This window comes from Neolamprologus multifasciatus, chromosome 2 (assembly GCF_963576455.1).
Source record: "Neolamprologus multifasciatus chromosome 2, fNeoMul1.2, whole genome shotgun sequence".
Classification (NCBI taxonomy): Eukaryota; Metazoa; Chordata; class Actinopteri; order Cichliformes; family Cichlidae; genus Neolamprologus; species Neolamprologus multifasciatus.
Genome location: NC_140440.1, coordinates 31931287 through 31951405, shown reverse-complemented (window position 1 = coordinate 31951405; position 20119 = coordinate 31931287). Strand labels below are relative to the sequence as shown.

Here is a 20119-nt window from a genome sequence, read left to right as displayed (position 1 = left end):
CCTGGAGCTGGTCCAGGATGAGTCTCTCCAGGGTCTTCTTGATTCATCCCATATTTGTAAATTTTTTTTGCTATACCAAAAGGGTAAAGTGAACAATAATAATGACAATAATGACAATGAAGTCCCATATGATGATATATTTAACAATAGCTGACCATAATATGTCACATCTTGGAAACAGAGATGTGGGCTGATGACATAAAGACTTAGAGTGACAGGAAAATGTATATTTTTAAAAAACACTTTCCACAGAATATCATCTGCTGTGTATACTTATGTATCCTGAATCTAACCCATCCAGCCAAAAAGTAAAAATCTAAAAAAACAAAAAAACAAACAAAAAACCCCAAAACAATAGAAAGCAGTCTTGAATGCAGTATTCCTTCATATATTTTTGACTCTGTCTTCTGTTGCATCAGTGGCAGATATAGAGAATTTGAGATTGGGTGGAAAAGGAGGGGCAAGAGCTCTAGGCAGGGTGGTACCTAGCTCTTCAGTGAAGTATACTAAAATCCCCTATATGTAAATGGACTCAACAAAATATCCACAAAAAACACTATTATATACAACTATTTATTGTATCATTACTAGAGATGGCACGATACCACTTTTTTATGTCCGATACCGATATCATAAATTTGGATATCTGCCGATACTGATATGACTCCGATATAGTGCGTTTTTTAATCAATAAAACTGTTTTTTAATATCTTGCTGCATTTTGTATAAGTTCATACTCAAGTTTAAATAAACAACAACACTAAAGCTATTCCGTTATACCTGTATGTAAAAAAATACACTGCACCCAAATTATTTCATAGTTCAGCAATACTGATCAATCTAATAAACTTAAACCTACTCAATCCTCCCTATTCTGGTGTTTTAAAGAGTACTTTAAAATACCAGAATTTTAAAGTATTAATATTAAGTATTAATATTAAGCAACCTAACTAATAGGTTTGTAAACTTCCAGCAAAAAAATAGGGAACCACCCCCCACCTCATGATACTTAATTGACGTAATCAACTTTAATTTGATGCAGTGTGAAAAAAAAATGCACAGAATTAAATTATTTTTCAAGAATAATTAAATAGATTCAACATCTTTCTTCAACAAAATTGCAGACTGCACAGATGGTATCTTCCCAAAGGAAAAAGTAGTATAGCTTACTAGGGTATATTAGACTTAAATAAACAACAACACTAAAGCTATTCTGTTATACCTGTATGTAAAAAAAAATACACTGCACCCAAAATATTTCATAGTTCAGCAATACTGATCAATCTAATAAACTTAAACCTACACCATTATGGTACAACTAAAGTCAAAGTCAAACTATTTGGTTTACTACTACTGTTTATAGCGTTGCCCAAAATTACTTAATTGTCACTAACCAGACTTTATCTGCAGACTGCAAACAATCACAGACCACACACAGAGTCTGGCAGCAAAACAAAACCTGACTCAGTGTTAATATTTGAGGGAGAATACCGAGTGGTTTCTGTTATCTGCTGATCTGCTGGCTGACATGTCTCCCTCCTCATTCCAGCGGTCGCAAAACACCCAGAAACCCAGACATCACAGTTTCACAGTAACATGCAAATCTCAGTCAACAACTATATCTGTTTTGTTTTTATCTTTTTTTCCTTTCTTTTCTTAACTCCGCCTCTGGGTAGCTCGCTCCCCAGTGCCGGTCCCAAGCCCGGATAAAGGAGGAAGGTTTGGTCGGGGCTAGCAACCCCTTCCTGTAAAAACCTGCTATGCTACAGAAGCGACAAGTGAAACCCAATGAGCAATCAGTGGAGAGGAAGGTCAATCGCTAGTGAAGAGGACGGACCAAAGTCTTGCGACCATCCCTCCCTCAATGGATCGACCATTCCTCAACGCAAGGATATCGACTCGCATCGGGACATGGAATGTAAGATCACTCTACCGAATGGGATACCGCATGCAAAGGCTAAAGGTCTTTGATGACTATCGACTATCGACTTGTTGAAGTTGGCTTCAAAGCCAACTTCAAAGTTGGCTTCAAAGGCATTGATCGGTTGGGAACCAGTTTCCGACCGCATCGTCTCGGCTTGATTTCATTCTTGGCAGGCCAAGATCACGTTCATCCAGGACTATGCTCCCATGGAGGAAGCAAACGATACAATCAAGGATGCCTTCTATGACCAGCTCCAAGACGTTTTAGCAGCCATTCCCTGGCACGATCACCTGTTAATGGTTAGCGACTATAACGCACAACTGGACGGGGACTGGGCTGGATTCAAATCGACCATCAGGCCCCATGGATTGGGGGCACGCACGACTGATAATGGCGACCGGCTCTGTTCATTTTGCGCCACAAACGACCTTTGCTTTGGGAATACCTTTTTCCAACACAAGAGAGCACACAAGACGACGTGGCGGGCTCCAGGAGGAACATACGAAAACGAAACCAATTTCATTTGTGTACGGAGACGATTGTGGTCATCGTTACTCGACGTGCGATGTTGGCAGGGCGCGGACACCGGCTCAGACCACTCATCGCCAAGCGTCGACTCTGGCTCACGAGAACAGTGTCCAACGGTCAGCGCCCCAAACCTTTCGACGTCACTCGTTTCAAGGATCCAGAAATGGCCAGCCAGTTTTGATTGGACGGGGGACCTTATTGATGAGCGGAACAAGGTAAAGCAAGTATGCGAACGAGAGCCACCAGGACAAGTCTTGGATGCAGTGGACATGCGTTATCGGCTGATAGATCAAATGGTCAAACGGAGTTGCCGACGGGACAAACGGGATTGGATTGGACGGAAAGGACAAGAAGCGCAAGAGGCAGCAAACAAGAATGATACCAAAACGCTTTATCGAATCGTTCAGGAATTGAGCGGTGCTCCAAGCGACAGAGGAGTACCAGTCAAGCGCAAGGACGGCCGCTTTTTAACAACAGCGGAGGAACAAGACCAACGATGGGTCCAGCATTTCGAGGAAATCCTGAATCAACCGGCACGTATGTCGACGATACGCCTTCCGCCCCGTGGATGACCTTCCAGTTAACGTTGGTCCAATCAGGTCAGTGTTATAACACTGGACGGTGGCTTGGACAAGCACATCGCCTGTCGGCTCGGAAAGGCAGCATCGGCCATGCGCAACTTGAATCTGGTTTGGTTTGGAGATCGACCACCATCTCGATATCATCCAAAGTCCAAAGTTTGTTCAATACAATAGTCATAACAATGGCTATCTATGCGAGTGTAACATGGAAGTCGACGGCAACAATCACCCGACAACTGAATGTTTTCCAACAGCGCAGCCTCCGACGGATTTTCAAGACTTTGTATCAAGATCAAAACAGACATGGAGACAGTCATTCATTGAGGACCTTAAAGCGGTCGATCTTTCATGGGACGAGGCTGAAGATGTGGCTGCAAACCGAGCTCGTTGGCGATCCCTTGCCGCCCAATGCGCCATCCGGCGCAGGAGGAACTAAGTCTAAGTAAGTAAAAGTAAGTTTATTCATTTTTGATGGTTAAAGGTTAAATACAGTTAAATACATTATTTTCATATCTATACATAAATATGACCCAAAATATTTTGAAATGTTTAAGTCATAAAGTTAGACAAATGGATGAAAGCTTTGGTATGAAATGATCCAATATAAACAAAATTTTGCAAACTTCTAGGATGAACAGTCAACTTGAAGGTGAATTTAGAATCAGGTGTGTTGATCGGTCTGATCATCACAACTAATCCACATCACACTGTCACACAGGAGTAGCTGAAGGTTGTAAAAGTCCTTGATGTAAAAAGGAAACCCAGGATTCCAGTAACTAAAGGCCTCTATCACACTGAGTAATTCCATTGTTCACAAGTCCACCATCAGGAGATCACTGAGTAATGATGGTATGCAGGTTTTTCACTTCTCATTCAAGAGATTTCTGCCACCACGGGGCTGTCTCGTTCAAAGTGGTCCTGAGGTTTATTGACCCACCCTCATGCAAGTTTTTAAGGGCCACTTGAATGGTATGAATCAAGGCATTGAGATATAATCACAGTTTCCTTAGCAAAGCTGCACTAATTTAACATCAGTGACAGAGTTATAGAAAATAAGCGTTGGTACAGTGAATGTTTTATCTGTTTTATGAGAATTCCCCAGAAAGAAATTAAGGGCAGTAAACTTTCACAGGTTTTATCACGTTTTATTTGCCGCTCCATATAGTGTAAACTCATATAAATGGACTGCAGTAGAATTACCAGATGACAGCTGAGGAAGAGTGTTCATACAAAATACACTTGGAGCTTTTAATAGACTATGAAACTTCCCGCTGAACCAGGTTATCAAATTTTAGGCTTTTTTTTTTTTTAGGCTTGCGCACTACTGAACGTGGCAGTGGACCAAGTAATTAAATGAGATGGGATAAAATAAGCCAGTGATATAGATGAGCTTTTTCTGACCCCTTTCCTGTGCAGACTCATGGCCTATGTGCTACATTCACCTTTTTTGTGGTAAGCCCCTGTTGAAGCCTTAACTTCAAAAAACTGAATTACAAAAATGTGTTTAATGTGAATTAAAACACCACAAACACTCACACCGAGTCTGCTTTTGGGGTTAAAGGGTGCACAACCACACACAGACAGAGCTAATCGACATGTTGATTGCACATGTTGATCCTGCAGCTTGTGCATTTACAGAGCATTAGTCATAGCAGAGCGGCAGACAAACTTTGTCTGCACCTGGCAGTCAGACACTTGGTGCCACTGAAGCATTTTACACAGGAAGCCTTTTACATACCTCCTCTGAATTATGACTCAGCTAATGAGGAAGGGTGCAGGATTTAAAGACAAACATTAAAGATGGAGATTAAGCGCAGTATCGGTGGGGTGTGTTACTTTTCATCACAATGAGCAGGAAGCCACACGAGTATTCAAAATGAAAAAGGATTACCACAAAAAAAGGTATATGGAGGTGAAAGCACGAACCATTCAAAGAGAGATCAGACGGGCTAATGTACCTGCCTTTAATAAACAATGGTGGAGTAAGCTAAGCCTTTTCTCACTTCCTAATTTACAAGTTTTTCACTGCTCATTAAGCTCCCACCGCACAAAGACCAAAACACAGAAAACACCATCTGAGAGTTGAGTCTTCTTAAAAAAAAAAAGGCTTCTGTATTCGATTATGTGTCGTTGCTTCATGAGTCAGACGGGTGACAGACTAAAGGAAAAAACCCTATAAAGTGTCTCTGGAGGTCTCCTGAAGAGATGCAACACCATTATTTAAAAGATCTTTCCTGATTTTTTGATTTGGATCCAAAAATCTCCTCTTTGTGTTTATTTGGGTTGAGGTCTTGTCCCAGTGAAAGCCATAGCAAAGCATGAAGAACAACTCTGTCCCTTCCCTCTATAAAGATGCCACATGTCCTCTGTACAGTTCTGTGGAGCTCCATATTTCCCCAGGGGTCTCCACGTGTTTGATGTGCCACAGATTTTAGACTGCATACCCCTGCTAACACAACCCTCCCATTTATCACAGGGAGTACTCTGGCTTGTGTGGTTATCATAACATTTCCAGAGTAGTATCCATACACAAAGGGATCAATAATCTCAACTCACATGCCCATTTATTAGTATTGTATCAATTTCATGGTCTTCATGAAATAGTATGTAGAACCAGCTCACTGAAAACCTGAAGACTGCTCTGAGAGGAGACTTCCGTGACTAAAGTCTAGCATAAATCTAGTACAAGAAAGCTGGATTACCAGCCATGAGCCTAGGGTTACTGAGTATGCATTAGCTTCACGCAGAGCATCGGGTATCCTGGTGGTTAAGACACACACCTGTAGCATGCCTGGATCATCCAAGACCTAAAAACTAGGTTGGCCCAAGCATTTTTTTTTTAATGTTTTGAATAACTGAACATATAACTTACAGAATACATACAGAGATACACTGTGCCTGAGTGGAAACTTAAAAGCAATCATCACATTTTCAATTCACAAAAAGTCTTAAAGTTTAAGTTGAAAATAGAGCAGGTGTTTCATGAGGTTTAATGTAAGTGCCCTCCTCATATCTCTTGTTTCGTTCCATTTATAACACAGACTACGCTATTGTTCCACATATATTACTCTGTCATGATATATAAATAAACCAATAAATAAATGAATATACCTATGTTTTTGGTAATAGGAATATCAAGATTTTAATTTTAATTGACTGGTATTTAGTATCCACATCCAGCCATTCACATTCATACAAAGCTTTACTCGGTACACGTTATAATGTTTTTATCTCACTCTTCGGTGCTTGCATCAGGTGCGACATCTTGCCCAAGGACACTCCAACATGTGAACTGAAAGAACAAGTTATTGAACCACAGACCTTCAGTGGTGGCATGGCCTGTGCCAAACTGGATATTCCAACCCAAATCCTTGCATTTAACTCTGGCCTGAGGCCTATAATGAAGACTATGTCGCTCTTCATCCATTTCGATTTCATATTTAAAGTTCTCGGGTTCAAATCCAGTCTGGGGCCTTGTCTGTGTGGAGTCTGCACGTTCTTCACATGTCTGTGTTAATGTAAATGTAAATGGTTCTCTGTCTCTATGTGTTAGTCCTGTGATACACTGGCAATCTGTCCAGGGTGTACCCCACCTCTCACCCTGTGGCGACTGGTATAGGCTCCAACCCAACCTGAACTGAATAAGTGGAAGAAAATGGATAGATTTCGATTTTTAACAAACTTGAGGTGGGTTCTGAATTACCTATGGATGCAAAATTGTTTTTTAATTGTAGTAGCCACAGTGGGTAGAACTGCATATTTGATTTAGCACAGTTTTACACATAATGTACTTACTGATGCAGTGCCTAATAGATTGGTGTCTCTACTCCTTCTGAGTGAACATATTGCTAATTAATATAATTATTTATAAAATACCATAAAATCTTATTTATTCATTTTCCAGGTAATAAGACAATATGTTTTTAAATAGCATTAACAAATAGCTTAAATTAGGATATAGTTTAGTAAGATGTAACTAATCTGAAAATTACAATAAATCACAAATAACTACATAAAGTTAAAAAAAAATTATTAAGTAATATCACATGTAATAAAGTAATAAAGCACAGTCAAATTCAACAAAGCTAAATAAAACAGAATCAATACAAGTTTACAAAATGTATTATTAAAAACTGGAAATTGAGGAGGTATTCAGAGGGACCTCTATGTATGAGTAAACATTAAAATTTAAGGTTATAATTATAAATAATGAAATAATATAATTTTGCAGTCTTTTCTTGTCTCGTGTCTCTAATTACCGGTAATACCTTAAATGGCCTAAGAGTACTTAGGACACGTTCATAAACTGTTACATAATGTTCCACTACAGGTACATGTTGCCATCGAGCGCGGCTGTTTACGTCGGAACCGTCTGCCACACACAGGACTCGCCTTCCCAGAATTCCATTGTGCGCAGGCGCAGTGTGCGTTGCCTGACAGTGGTAAACAGACGTCAGAAGGGAGTCTTCCCTCGAGTCAAAACAAAACAAAACAAGTCGAAAAGATCCCGAAGGAGTGAATATTTGTACCGACACAACAGCAGGAAGTTTTACAAAAGTCAGCGCGGACTAGGAACGGCAACTTGGAGGAAGTTATTGGAGGCTTTTCACGGACTTTTCCACGGATTGTAAACTCTGGAGTAGCAGGAGCTTAAGCGGCTAACGTTACGGAGGCTATCGGTGCTGTTTTCAAAGTGCGGCGAGTGGGAGCCGACAGACCTGCAGGCGACCCCAGTTTCACCCAAGCGCCCCCGGAGAAACTGCGAGGCTTGGTTAGCGACACAACGAGACGAGGGTCGGCTGAGTTCCGGGCTGCGGTCGAGTGGGCTTTTTAAAACCCGCTTCTTCGAGTATCGTGTGCCGCGGCAGGACTGTGGGGAAACATGGCAGATGGTGACATGCGCCCGACCGCAATGTGGCGGACCGTGCAGACCTGAGGCGCGGACTTCTCTTTGCACGTTTCTGTCATCTCTCTAGTGTTATAAACAAACCCCGAAGCGTCCTTACTGACATCTTATCCTCGCCGGAGGCTCGTTTTTCCCACCAGAAGACAGACAGAGACGTGTGCCAGCGTACCGGGGCAGTGTTGAACAGACCGCCAGCTCGGACAATCAGCCGCCGCACATCTTCACTTTGACTGACTAAGCCGCACCGGTTAGTGGATGTCTGCGGAACTTAAAATAAATAAATAAATAAACTTTGGTCGTTTTCTCTCCCTTTTTCTGGTCTTGTGGAGACCTCAGACTGCCCGGTTGTTTACAAGAACAGCCAGAAGCTCCTTTGTAACAGCAGCCAGCTAATCCTCGCATGCATACTGCATAGTTTCACAAGAAAACTTCACGTGTAAGTTCACAAATTTAATCCGCAATAATTACAAAATCTCCACCCGCATATAAACCACTCTCTTCTTGAAAGTAAAATATAGCAATGTAAGCGATTTTAAATGGCTTCAATTTCTATTTTTAGCCACACATGTTTATTTATATATATATATATATATAGCCTATTATTATTATTATTATTATTATTAATAATAATAATAATAATAATAATAATAATAATAATAATAATAATATTATTATTATTATTATTATTTTCCAGATGCGGCCCCAAACCCCGTCTAGATCCAGATGTTTTGGTGCACATTGTCATTGTGCTACTATCTTTTTAGATGTCAGTCAAACAAAGAGAGTCGCGCCCCAGCCCTCCTTATTTCTATATAAATCTGAAGGTTTATGATAGTTACTATTAAGGAGATTATTTGGGTTCCCTAATCTCCAATCTGAGGATTAACCGAGGCTGTTGGCGTGTCCAGATTATTACGTCTCTTTTCTAGGCCCTTCGGTTGACACCCCCGCCGAGGGTGAAGCATATTGTTTGTTTATTTTTGTTTGTTTATTTGTTTATTTTAAAGGTGGTGTGTTTGTTTTCTCTTAAGGTGTCATCGGCTCAAACTTACCTGTCAAACTTTAAATGTTTTAAGTTGAACACCTCTCTGAGTGGAAGGACCGCCATGGAGGAGTCGCCGGTGCCCCCGATTGACCCAGATTTTGAGCCGCAGAGCAGACCTCGCTCTTGCACGTGGCCGCTGCCGAGGCCCGACATCACGGCTGTCAAGTCGGAGGGGGCGGACGGCGCCGAGTCCGCCGCCGGGACCCCGCCCGCTGACGAGGACAAGCCCGAGCCCCAGCAAATTGCGTCCGAGCCCGAGAAAGCGGCTGCGGCGTCCGTGGAGGGCGGGGTCGTGGCCGGCGTGGGCGGACCCGGAGCGACGCCGCGCAAAGGATCCTCCCGGCGCAACGCGTGGGGGAACCAGAGCTACGCGGACCTGATCAGCCAGGCCATCGAGAACTCACCCGAGAAGAGGCTGACGCTAGCGCAGATATACGAGTGGATGGTGAAAACTGTGCCTTACTTCAGAGACAAAGGAGACAGCAACAGCTCCGCCGGCTGGAAGGTGAGGGCTTCATCTGCAGGGAATCATCTGAGTCAGTACACAGCCAAGGTTATCTTTATGTTTATGGGCCTTTTAGTTTTAGGAGTTAAGCTGAACTGTAATAAAATAAACACTTAGGTCCATCAGGTAAATGTGTCAGTAAGAGTTTTTCCTGGCACACCACAGAGCTGCATTAAGAGTTAAGGCAGAGAGTGTGTGTTTCCTTATTTAACCCAAGTTTGTGCATAGGCCAGCCATTTTGGTTGTCCTAGTTTTAAAAATAAACGAAAACACTTAACTTTAAGTAAATAAGCTTTGGGAAAAGTGGTTAAACATATTATAAATCACAGTTCTGCTTATTTTCCTTTTAGCGGGGAAGGAAAACCCCTGGATGGCATTTACAGGCAGTACTGAGGTTAATCACGTGACCTCGTGCACATTGTTAAGAGTTGTAAACATTTTGGAGGTGATGCAGTTGCTAGGTGGTTGGCATTGGTTGTTGACTGTCACTGGGTGAAAAAAGATGCTTTTCTACTCTACCTGAGGACTGGGAGCGCTTCATACAACATGCCTCATTTACACAAACACCCCCCAAATGCTTAAGTGCTTTCTATCTAACAGTCACACTCTGATGGTTGCATCAGGGATGCTCAAGGATGTTTGGGATGGAGACTGGAGCAGCCAGGGATCGATCCACCAACCTTCTGGTTATCCTTGGGCAAGATACTGAACAGCCTGAATGTTAGCTAGAAGGCACCCAGGTAGAAAAAGAAGTGCTGGTGTGAATGAGGCATGTTGTGTACATGCTTTGAGTGCTCGAGTAAAGAAGCGATCAATAAGAAGCAGTCCAAGTTAAATAAAACGCACTGGAAACATCTTCATTTTTACACTTTTGACAATTTTGTCAAGCTGCAAGAGGCACGAGGAGGCTTTGGTGCAGATGTTTATTCATACTTGTGGTGTCTGCGTCACGCCGGCTGCCTAAACAGCATGTTGAGTTTGTATTTTAATACTTCTTCTGATATTGTTATGCTAGGAGGAGACAGATACCTCCTCAATAAAACTAAAGCTGAGGCCACACTCATTTGTACTGATGTGGACCCTGTAATCGAAAACAGCCACACCGAGACCCTCTGGATGAGGTGGTCTTAGTCCAATTACAAATGAACTCCAGAGCATTTTGTTTATGATCTGATCCCGATCTGACACAACTAGCAGGTGTACGCTGCAAGTACAAGCTAAACAGCTTCCTGTAGCATTCTGCAGAGTACTTTACTTTACTGTAAAAATGGATGTAAATTCTCAGTCTTATCCACTAGTCAAGAAAACCTTCTTACTGTTCGCTCTTTTTGTTGCTCCTGGCCCAGACAAATCTGGCCAATACTTGGATGTTTCTGGGGGAGTCCATTAATTGGTCACATGATTTGAAGTGATGCGGTTTTTTAATTATTTTTTTCTTTTAGTTCATTTGGAGTTTTATTTTTGTGAAAATAAGCCAAACCACCTGAAAAAGCTACAAGTTTACAAACTCAAAAACTGATTATGAGAATAAACTAACTTCATGTGTGAAAACAACATGAAAAAAAGCAAAAAATGCTGAGCATTAAAAAACAAATAGAAAACAAAATTGTGAAATATAATAACTCTTGATAACTAATGACACCTTTTTTAACTCTTGTAGAATAAATGATTTGCTCTGAGGGGAATTTTGAGACACATTTTTGTACTGTTAGCACAGACGGGTGGTTCCCAGCAAGCGTTGGTGTGAAACCCTTCGAAACAAAGTTGTAATTGTTCGGGCTTGTTACCGTCTACGATCATCTGTTTTGGTTTAAACCCTTTTTAGAGATAATAAATACATTTTGTGTCATCCAAGATGAGACAAAAACTATTTTGAAAATCCTTTACTAAAGATTATATCCACAGCCATACTTTAATTTTGTTATTCTCATTTAAAGATAAGTGATTCATCTGCAAATCACCAGTGTAATAAAAGCAAGTTTCACCACTCTGCAACCACCTTGGAATACCTTTGGGGAGTTATTGTAAAGCATTATTTAATAAATAAACTTTAATTTCAGTGGCTACTTTTACAACAATGTAAAAATGCATTCACAGAATAAAAAGTGAAATCTGTTAAAAAACACAAAAGTAGAAAAGTTTGCTCCAAAATAAGGTTTAAAATGCTTTTTATCCTGAAAGTTTTCATTCTGTCAGCATCTTTTCTATTACTGGATTCTCCTGTGAGTTTCAATTCAATTCATTTTTTTTTTTTTTTTGTTTCTTTACCTTTTGATTTTCAGAATTCAATTCGCCACAATTTGTCACTCCACAACAAGTTTCTGAGGGTACACAATGAATCGACCGGGAAGAGCTCTTGGTGGATGCTCAACCCCGAAGGAGGCAAGACCGGCAAGGCGCCGCGTCGCCGGGCTGCATCCATGGACAACAGCAGTAAGCTGCTGAAGAGCCGCATGAGGGCCAAGCAGACCAAGAAGCAGGCGGGAGCGGCCGGCCTGGGAGGCACCGCAGGTGTGTTGCAGGGCGATGGTGCCACGGGCTCGGCAGGCGCAGACAGCCCTAACTCATCCCAGCAGTTCTCCAAATGGGGGGTGAACAGCAGCAGCCCCTCGTCCCGCGGCAGCCTGGACGACACGGATATGTGGACCACCTTCCGCCCGCGCACGAGCTCTAACGCCAGCACCCTGAGCGGACGTCTGTCCCCCATTGCTCCGGGCCAGGAGGATGACGACAACCTGCCTGATGACGGCCTGCTGGGGCGGTTCTCTGCCAGCAACTTGACCCCCACCCTCACCGAGACGCTCATGGAGGAGCTGGACCTGATCGATGGCCTCACTCTGATGACTGGACAGCAGGGAGGGGCCAGTCCCAGCACAGCCCCACCAGCACCTCCCACTCCACTGCCCTCCGCTTCCACCCTGCTGCCTCGAGGCTCCAGCTTCCCCTCCTTCCATCAGCTTTCATCCAGCCTCCCACAGGCCCCTACCCACACCAGGGCCACCACCTCCGTGTCTCCCTGCGGGCCCGGCAGCAAAGAGCAGACGACGTTCAGCAACTCCCTCTTCAACCCAATGCCCACCCCCAGCTCCCGTGGGAGCGGCCATTACAGCGCCCACGTACCCTCCAGCTTGGAAGCGCTGCTCACCTCTGACTCCCCTCCTCCCAGTGATGTCCTGATGGCCCAAGTGGATTCCATCATGCCGAATTCTGGAGGGGTGGGAATGATGGGTCCGTCTGTTGCAGGAGTAAGGTTGGGTAAGGGATTGGAGCCGAACACCGTGTCCCCCATCGGGCTGCAGGCACAGATGCAGCCTCAGCAGCATCACCTTCACCACCAGCAGCAGCAGCAGCCACCACCACCGGCGCAGCAGCAGCACCAACAACACCAACAACACCAGCAACAACACCAGCATCACTCTCAGATGGGGATGATCCTCTCAGGTCTGTCTCAGGACCCGTCACAGCTCTCTGCCCTCAAAGCCCAACACGCCGCGCTACCAGCCGTAGGCTCGCAACACGGGGGGCCCATCACCACCCTGCCGGGAATCAGTCAGTTTGGAGTGCCGTCCTGCTTCCCCACCGGTCCAGATCGGCTCCCTACGGACATTGACATTGACATGTTCACCGAAAACCTGGATTGCGATGTGGACTACATAATCAACAGTGACCTCATGGACGGAGACGGCCTCGATTTCAACTTCGACCCCATGCTGCCTGGAGGCCAAGGCTACCCGGGACCGACCACCACGCAGGGCTCCGCTCACAACTGGGTGCCCAGCTAATCACTCAACTGACCACACGGTGTTAGCCAGGTACACCAACCACTGTCAGAGACACGAACTATTTACTAGTCTAAAGAATAAAAAAAAATAGTCTTTAGGTGTTGAAAACTTAAATATATTCAATTCACGGTGGTGCGAAGTAAAGAAAAGCAGAAAATCTAGAGAATATTTAGCATTTTAATTTAGGATTTAGTGAAAATGACCTTCAGTGATCAACTGTTCCTTAAAAAAAATCTACATTATATTAAATGAAAAAAACGTAGTATTTTCAGTATTTTCCGACTTTCTAATCTAAAGCGTTTTTATCTTTATTCAGTTTTTTTCTGTCACTGTAGATTGACTATTTTACATGTCCACCCCTTTTAGTTTTTTTCACAAAGATCTGCTCATTACTCACAGCATTGCGTGCAGACTAACAGATCTTCTCAAACGGCCTTTTTAAGCGACAGCGAGGTGAATGATCCTCTCTATCGTCTTTGCAGGAAACTAATCTCCCATCAAGATAACGTCACGCAACCACCGGTTGATCTCTCCTCCCTGCTGGCCGAAGATGCTTGTCTTCAAAATGCGCCGTTTCTCTCGGACTTTTACAAACGAAGACCTCACTCATATCACGTGCCAAGACATGCAGAGGACACGGAGGAGATTCAGGCTACTATGCACAACTTTCTGTTTATTTTTATTTTTGTTTGGTTTTGTTTTGGGGTTTTTTAAATAACACTCGGACGATTGGGCTGCTAGCCTTTTTTGTTGTTGTTTGTTTTTTTGTTTGTTTGTTTTTCACTGCAAACTGATTTTTTTTTTTTTAATGTGTGACTTGATGGTTTTTGGTTTGGTTTTTGTTTTTTGTTTGTTTTTTTAGATTGACAAGACAAATCACCTATTTCCCCGTCCCCACCCCTCCTCCCTCCCTCCCTCTGGCTGGAATGAGTTTCCACTTTAGTTATGTTACACGACAAAAGCTTTAGGGCAGATATGGTACTCCGGATCTCAAAGGCGCTGGTTTGAGAGACTTGATGGACTGTTTTTTTGTTGTTGTTGTTGTTTGTTTTGTTTTGATTTTTGGAGAAATGGCCAGTTTTCCCGCTCGGCGTGACTTGCCAGACCAAATGCTCGTCTGAATGAGGTACACTTGCCCTGCTGCACCGACCTCGATACAGATAAAGAGAGCAAGAGGACTGTTGTGAACAGGTGGAAGATAAAGATGGGACGGCCGGAGGCATGAAACATGTGGTTGCACATCTTGCCCTGATTAAATGTATGATTTTTAAATTCATGATTTTAGAGAAAAGAGTTGAGAGGGTATGTACTTGCAGTTTGGCTTTTTTTTTTTTTTTTTACTTCAATCCATTGTGTTAAGGTAGATGTCAGATAGAGCGTGTTTGTTTTGTTTTTTTAAACTCTGATGTGCAGTTGAACTAACAAAATGAAGAAATGGGATTTGTGAATTTACACACGGGGCATTCAAGGGTAAATCCATACGCTAACGAGTGATTGGTTGGCCAAGTATTACATTGTCCTAGACAGCTGACATGCCTCCACTGTCCAACCTGACTCCTTCTTCTTCTTCTTCTTCCTTTATTTCCCTCGAGTCTGTGCATTTTCAAAGCACTTAGGTTTCCTGCAACACAGGGACCCCACACTAAAAGATGCATCCTTATTAGGTTGTACCATTTCAAAAGAAGAGAGTTTATGATCCTGTAAATGTACAAATTGCGCAGGTACACGATGCTATGCAGACCTATCTTTTGAAGGAAATTTGAGAAAGAAAAAAAAAAAGTCCCTCCCTCAAGGGTTTGTTTTTGCTATTTAACATTTTCCCGATATATTGTCGGACGTTTTTTTATTATTCAGTACTAACGTTGGAAAAGAAAAATTAATTCACTGTGTGAGAAGTACAAAAAAGAATATATTTGATGATAGTTTTAATATACAGTTTAGATGGAAATCAGATATTAATACGTATGAATATATTACTAATGACAAGTGATGTTTTTTTACACATGGAAGAAGCATTCTCAGATCATTTTTAACTGTAATTTTCTATACTTTTATTTTTGTAAAGAATGAGATGCATGTAGAGTTCTTTCTTTTTTCTTTTCTTTTTTTTACATAACCAAAGGAACACTAATATTTGCATTGGCATGACATGTAGGGAGCGCTTGGGCCTGAGTATACTCAGTGTACATAAGCTTTGCAAAACAGCAAATATACATACATACATATATATATATATAAGCGAGAGATACCTGTAAGGTGACTTTAAAAGTTGAAAGAGGCAAATACTTGACAGTTTTAAAGCAGATTTCCAGCCGCCTGCCTCGTGCTTCCTGTTTTCTTTTTTCTTTCTTTGAGTCCAAGTAAAAAAAACAATTTTTAAAAAATGCATCAAATAGAAAAAAAAAAAGTTCATCTCAAAACGAGGCTCATGCAACCGTTACCTCTCAGGAAAAACAACACTTCTGCACAGACCTAATCAGATGCCGGCAAAAAAATAAACAAAAATGAATAAATGAACTTTATTTTGCACAATTTTTCTTGTATGCAGACTGGAAACCAACTCACAGCTCCCCCCCCTCGCATCCCAAATTTGACTTCACTTTTAATTTTAGCTTCTCAGCCGTGTAAATCACAGCTAGCTTGTCCCCTCGGTAGTTTTGTTTTGTTTTGCTGCCAATATTTAAAACACTATAGCACGATTTTACTGTGTAGCGACGCTTATTTTGTCATCTCTCCCCTTTCTTAACTAACTTTTTGTGTTTTTGTTTCGTTTTTTTAATTTAATTTAAAAAAAATCCCTGGAGTTTATTATTCATCATTTCGCTGTAGCTGTGTGAATATGTTAGCCTCTGATATGTTTAAAGCACTCTTCTTCTTTCTGTTTTGTTTTTGTCACCCACAAATATTTCCTTTTTTTAAAAAATTCTCATTTGTTTGGTTTTGTAATGGTGCTAGATGTCATATCAGTTGTGATGTTATCCTGGAATATGCCACAATGCAAGGGGTGCATATCGGGGGAATTTTTTTGTATACGGCACAAGGATAACGACTTGGTGTTATGGTAGAAGTTCACACGCAATCAGTAGGAATTAATACAGAACCCCTACTGTGCCGTGTGAGGATATTATGATGTGCACACAAGTTAATTATCTCCTGCAGGAGTTATTTACCTTGTGTGCACTAGTAATTTATATTTTGCAGACAAGATTTAAAAAAAAAAAAAAAAAAAAGACTCCATACTTTCCTCCTCCTTGTTATTTTTATTTTTTCTATATGTGATGTAGTAAACCCGACCCTTGACCCAACCTGGTCTTTTAAATCTAAAAACAGGGTAACTGGACTTATTTTGAATCATAACACGATTACTTTTGTTATTATTTTTGCACCCTTTTTTCTGTTTCTTTCCTTAACCGAGTTCCACAGTTGGGGAAATTTTAGTAACATCTGACTAAAGGAGCGGCGGCTGGTTGGTGAGAATCTACTTTGATGTCTCTAGTTTACTGTTGCCTCCTTGAAGCAGTCAGGTGTGATGTTATTACTTCTCTTGTGTCTCCCCTTATGTAACTTTGTGCATATTCTTCGTCCTTCAGCTTTTTTAAGTAGCAGTTAGTCCCTTTATGTTTTTACATTTTAAATCGCCCCTATTTGATACAGTATTTTAGCATTTGGCAAGGGTGGATTTGTTTTTTTCCATTGGGTAGGGTGGGAAGTTGTGCATAAGCCAATTATGTTAATGATTTTTTTAAAATCATGTTGATAGTTTCTTTTTCATCCCCTGCTCCCCTCTTTATTAGTTTTCTTTCTTTACACATTGTTAAAGTCAGCCAGAGATGACAAACAGTTCTGAACAGCAAAAATCGATTCAATAAACTGTTTAACCCACTTTTCCTGCTCATTGATGACTTGTGACGCTTCAGACATGGTGCACTTGTTTAGGTCTTCCACTAGAGGCCGCTGTGATCCAAGGATCCCGTCACTTGCGTACAGGTATGCACTTTGTGCTGATAGTTATTCATCTTAAAACCTTATGTCACAGCCTTCCTCAGTATGCACAAATGAAAACTTAAACACCATCATTCAAAATTCATCATTCATAATTCATCATCATTCTGACTTAAAAACTTATTATAAGCCTACAATTATACAGTAACTCTTTCCAGGACATAGTAATATTTTTTCCTAGGAGGACAGTGTTGGGAAGGTTACTTTTAGAATGTATTCCATTACAGATTACAGAATACATTCCCCAAAATGTATTCTGTAACATATTCCGTTACGTTACTCAATGAGAGTAACGTATTCTGAATACTTTGATTACTTAATATATTATCATGCTGTTTACAACTACATGAATGTACTATTGCTGTGATTTCTTACTGTTACTGAAGGTCCGCGGCTCTGAACCGTAGTAAAGGGACCTCTGGCTAATACAGCGGTTCCGTGTTGGGCTCGTAGCCGAAAAATAGCTTTACTTTGTTGTCTGGGTCAACTTTGCTTGCGAGAGACAAAGAGAGGCGTTGAAAGGCTGCTCCAACAGAACTTATTGTTTTTGGAGGAAAACACGAACACGGTGTACAGTCGAGTCTTAATAGCTTACTTACAACTGGGCTCGTCAGGCTCTCTTCTTGGCTGCAGTGGTTATTATTATATTTACATGCTTCCAGCTCCCGTTTTTGCTTGATAACAACTCGTACTTTTCCACTCGCCTTTTTCTCCCTCCTCGCCACAGACACATAACGGGTATGGCAGTCCATTCTCCCTGCAGCACAGTTACTCATATTTTGTATTTTAAATACGTAACGGCGGTACATGTATTCCGTTACTCCCCAACACTGTAGGAGGATATGCTATGCAAATATCTTGAGCCTGCAAGGACTTTGGAAATTGGTCTTGGGATCCACCATGTAATACCATTTGAAAAGCATCTGATAGGCAACAGCCTAATTCTTCAGCATGACAGTGATCCCAAACAATGCCAATACAATAAAAGGATACCTGGATAGAAAAACTCACAATTGAACTCAGTCCTGGACTGGCATTCCCAGAACCTCAGAATTATTGAAAAATCTTGACAGAGAACAGAAAAAAAACACGGCAAACATCCGAAGAACTTTGAATTTCCTTCAAGAAGTCCGGAGAACTATTCCTGAAGACGGACCCTCAGGCTGTGTTGAAGAATAAAGGTCATACTAAATATTGACTCGTACAAACACTGTTTTTGCCTTGTATATTGTATTTCCATGCATGTTTGTACTTTTCAATGCATTCCGTTACCTATTTCCCAAATAGAAAATATAAAGAAATGATAGATTGAAATATCATATATTATCATGAGTACACTGGCCAGTTCTCTGGCACGCAGCACTATCACTGATGAAATCTATCACTGGAAGCAAGCAGTCTCTTTGCAGTGACCTCAGATTGTGCTGATGATATGTGATGCCCCATTTACCTAAAAACAGGTAATTCAAACATATTTGATGTCGTGGGAAGTGATAAGATATCAAATCAAACAACTGAAAACAGAAAAAAAAAAAAAGGGTTTGAGCGCTTGTGTTTCTGAACTGATAGCAGCAGCACTGATATAGCACTGCCCCCCAGTGGGCATTCAAGAAGCTGCAAGTGGCCTGTGTAAAATAAAAGATGTTTTTATACAATTATGTTTTCAATTACTGTAAGTATAAACATTAAAAAAAAAATCAAATAAAAGAAACCCATAAGATTTAAATCACACCTTTTGAAATATGACTTGTGAATCAGAGAGTTAAAACTGAGCCAAAGGTATCAGCTGGCAAAAGGATTTATAAGAAATTAAATGTCTGGGTGTACCACAGAGCTTTTAAACTCTAAATAGCCTCAGGCTTTTCTCTTTGGAGGAACAGACAACAGTAGGCAGATTTATTTTTCATAGAGCATCTTTATAGAAAAACATTTCTTCACATTTTCAAAAAAAAAAACAAAAACATTTTTTTGTCTTTGCACTTATTCTCTTTTTTTAGGTTATTTATTTTAAGGTAAGGTCTTTTTTTTTTTTAAAGTCTACTAAAGTTGAACATTTTTAACATCCATCTGTGTCAAAGGCTCTTGCTGAGTTGCTGGGGCTTGTAGAAGGTGTCTGTTAGAAAACATGGGCGTTCACAGCTGCAACGTTCATCAGAACCGGCGCCGACCAACACCAAGAAAGAAAAACAAAAACTGCTCCCACTCGGGCAGGAAAAGCTTTCCCGCCTGTCAGCCGGGCTCGTTTCCGGCCCACGTTCAGCCTCCAGTCGTCACATCCTTCCACTTCAGCAGCACTCCAGTTTTAGCCTGAAGGCACCTGTGTTAACAGCGCTTTTTGCTTTAGTCGATATGGACTTCAGTTTCTGTTCTACATCCTGCAGTTACCATTTCTAAATCTACAGTCTGTCACACTTCTACAACTACCCAGGCCGCAGCATGACAAGTAGGTCCTACTGTCACCCAGAAACAAACAAAACAAAAAGTACTCCAAAAGTTTACAAAAAAATAACTGTAAAAAGAAAAGACAGAAAGGAGATACAGGTGTTATTAACAGCTACTCTGCACATCGCTCTGTTAAGTGTACCACGGGTTCTCTGCTGTGATGATCTACTTCGATACAGTTCACACAAAGAAAGAAAAGCTTTAACACAAAGCCCCGAACAAAAATCTGAACTCACATCATCACCGCCGCAGATCAACCTTAAGTGTTATTTATTTTTAAAATCGCTCCAATTGATTTTTTGTACTTTTGTGAAAGGTCGAGGTCTTAAAGGACCCGTGGTCTAACATTTAGTCTCTGATTTGATCGTCTCTGAAGCGTGTCAGTGGGGAGAAAAAAAACAAAA

The 20119-nt window shown here is 41.4% G+C and overlaps 1 protein-coding gene across 4 annotated transcripts; it reads left to right on the top strand.

The window, feature by feature from the left end:
• Positions 1-1010: 1010 nt before the first annotated feature.
• On the top strand, positions 1011-19782 carry foxo4 (forkhead box O4). Of its 4 annotated transcripts, none has more exons than XM_085169955.1 (5): positions 1011-3475; positions 7364-8186; positions 9016-9489; positions 11772-13301; positions 13754-19782. In XM_085169955.1, exons 3-4 carry the CDS (start codon positions 9046-9048, stop codon positions 13269-13271), a joined length of 1944 nt encoding a protein of 647 aa, XP_085026081.1. In that variant the 5' UTR covers positions 1011-3475; positions 7364-8186; positions 9016-9045; the 3' UTR covers positions 13272-13301; positions 13754-19782. The 4 variants fall into 4 exon arrangements, with proteins under 4 accessions (XP_085026081.1, XP_085026065.1, XP_085026072.1 ...); XM_085169939.1 differs by having other exon boundaries at positions 7364-8375; XM_085169946.1 differs by having other exon boundaries at positions 1012-3475; positions 8971-9489.
• Positions 19783-20119: the final 337 nt, after the last annotated feature.

Coding starts and splice junctions, on each gene's coding strand:
- foxo4 (XM_085169955.1), top strand. CDS start 9,046: ATGGAGGAGTCGCCGGTGCCCCCGATTGACCCAGATTTTGAGCCGCAG. Junction 9,490..11,771: donor ACAGCTCCGCCGGCTGGAAG/GTGAGGGCTTCA, acceptor TTTGATTTTCAG/AATTCAATTCGCCACAATTT.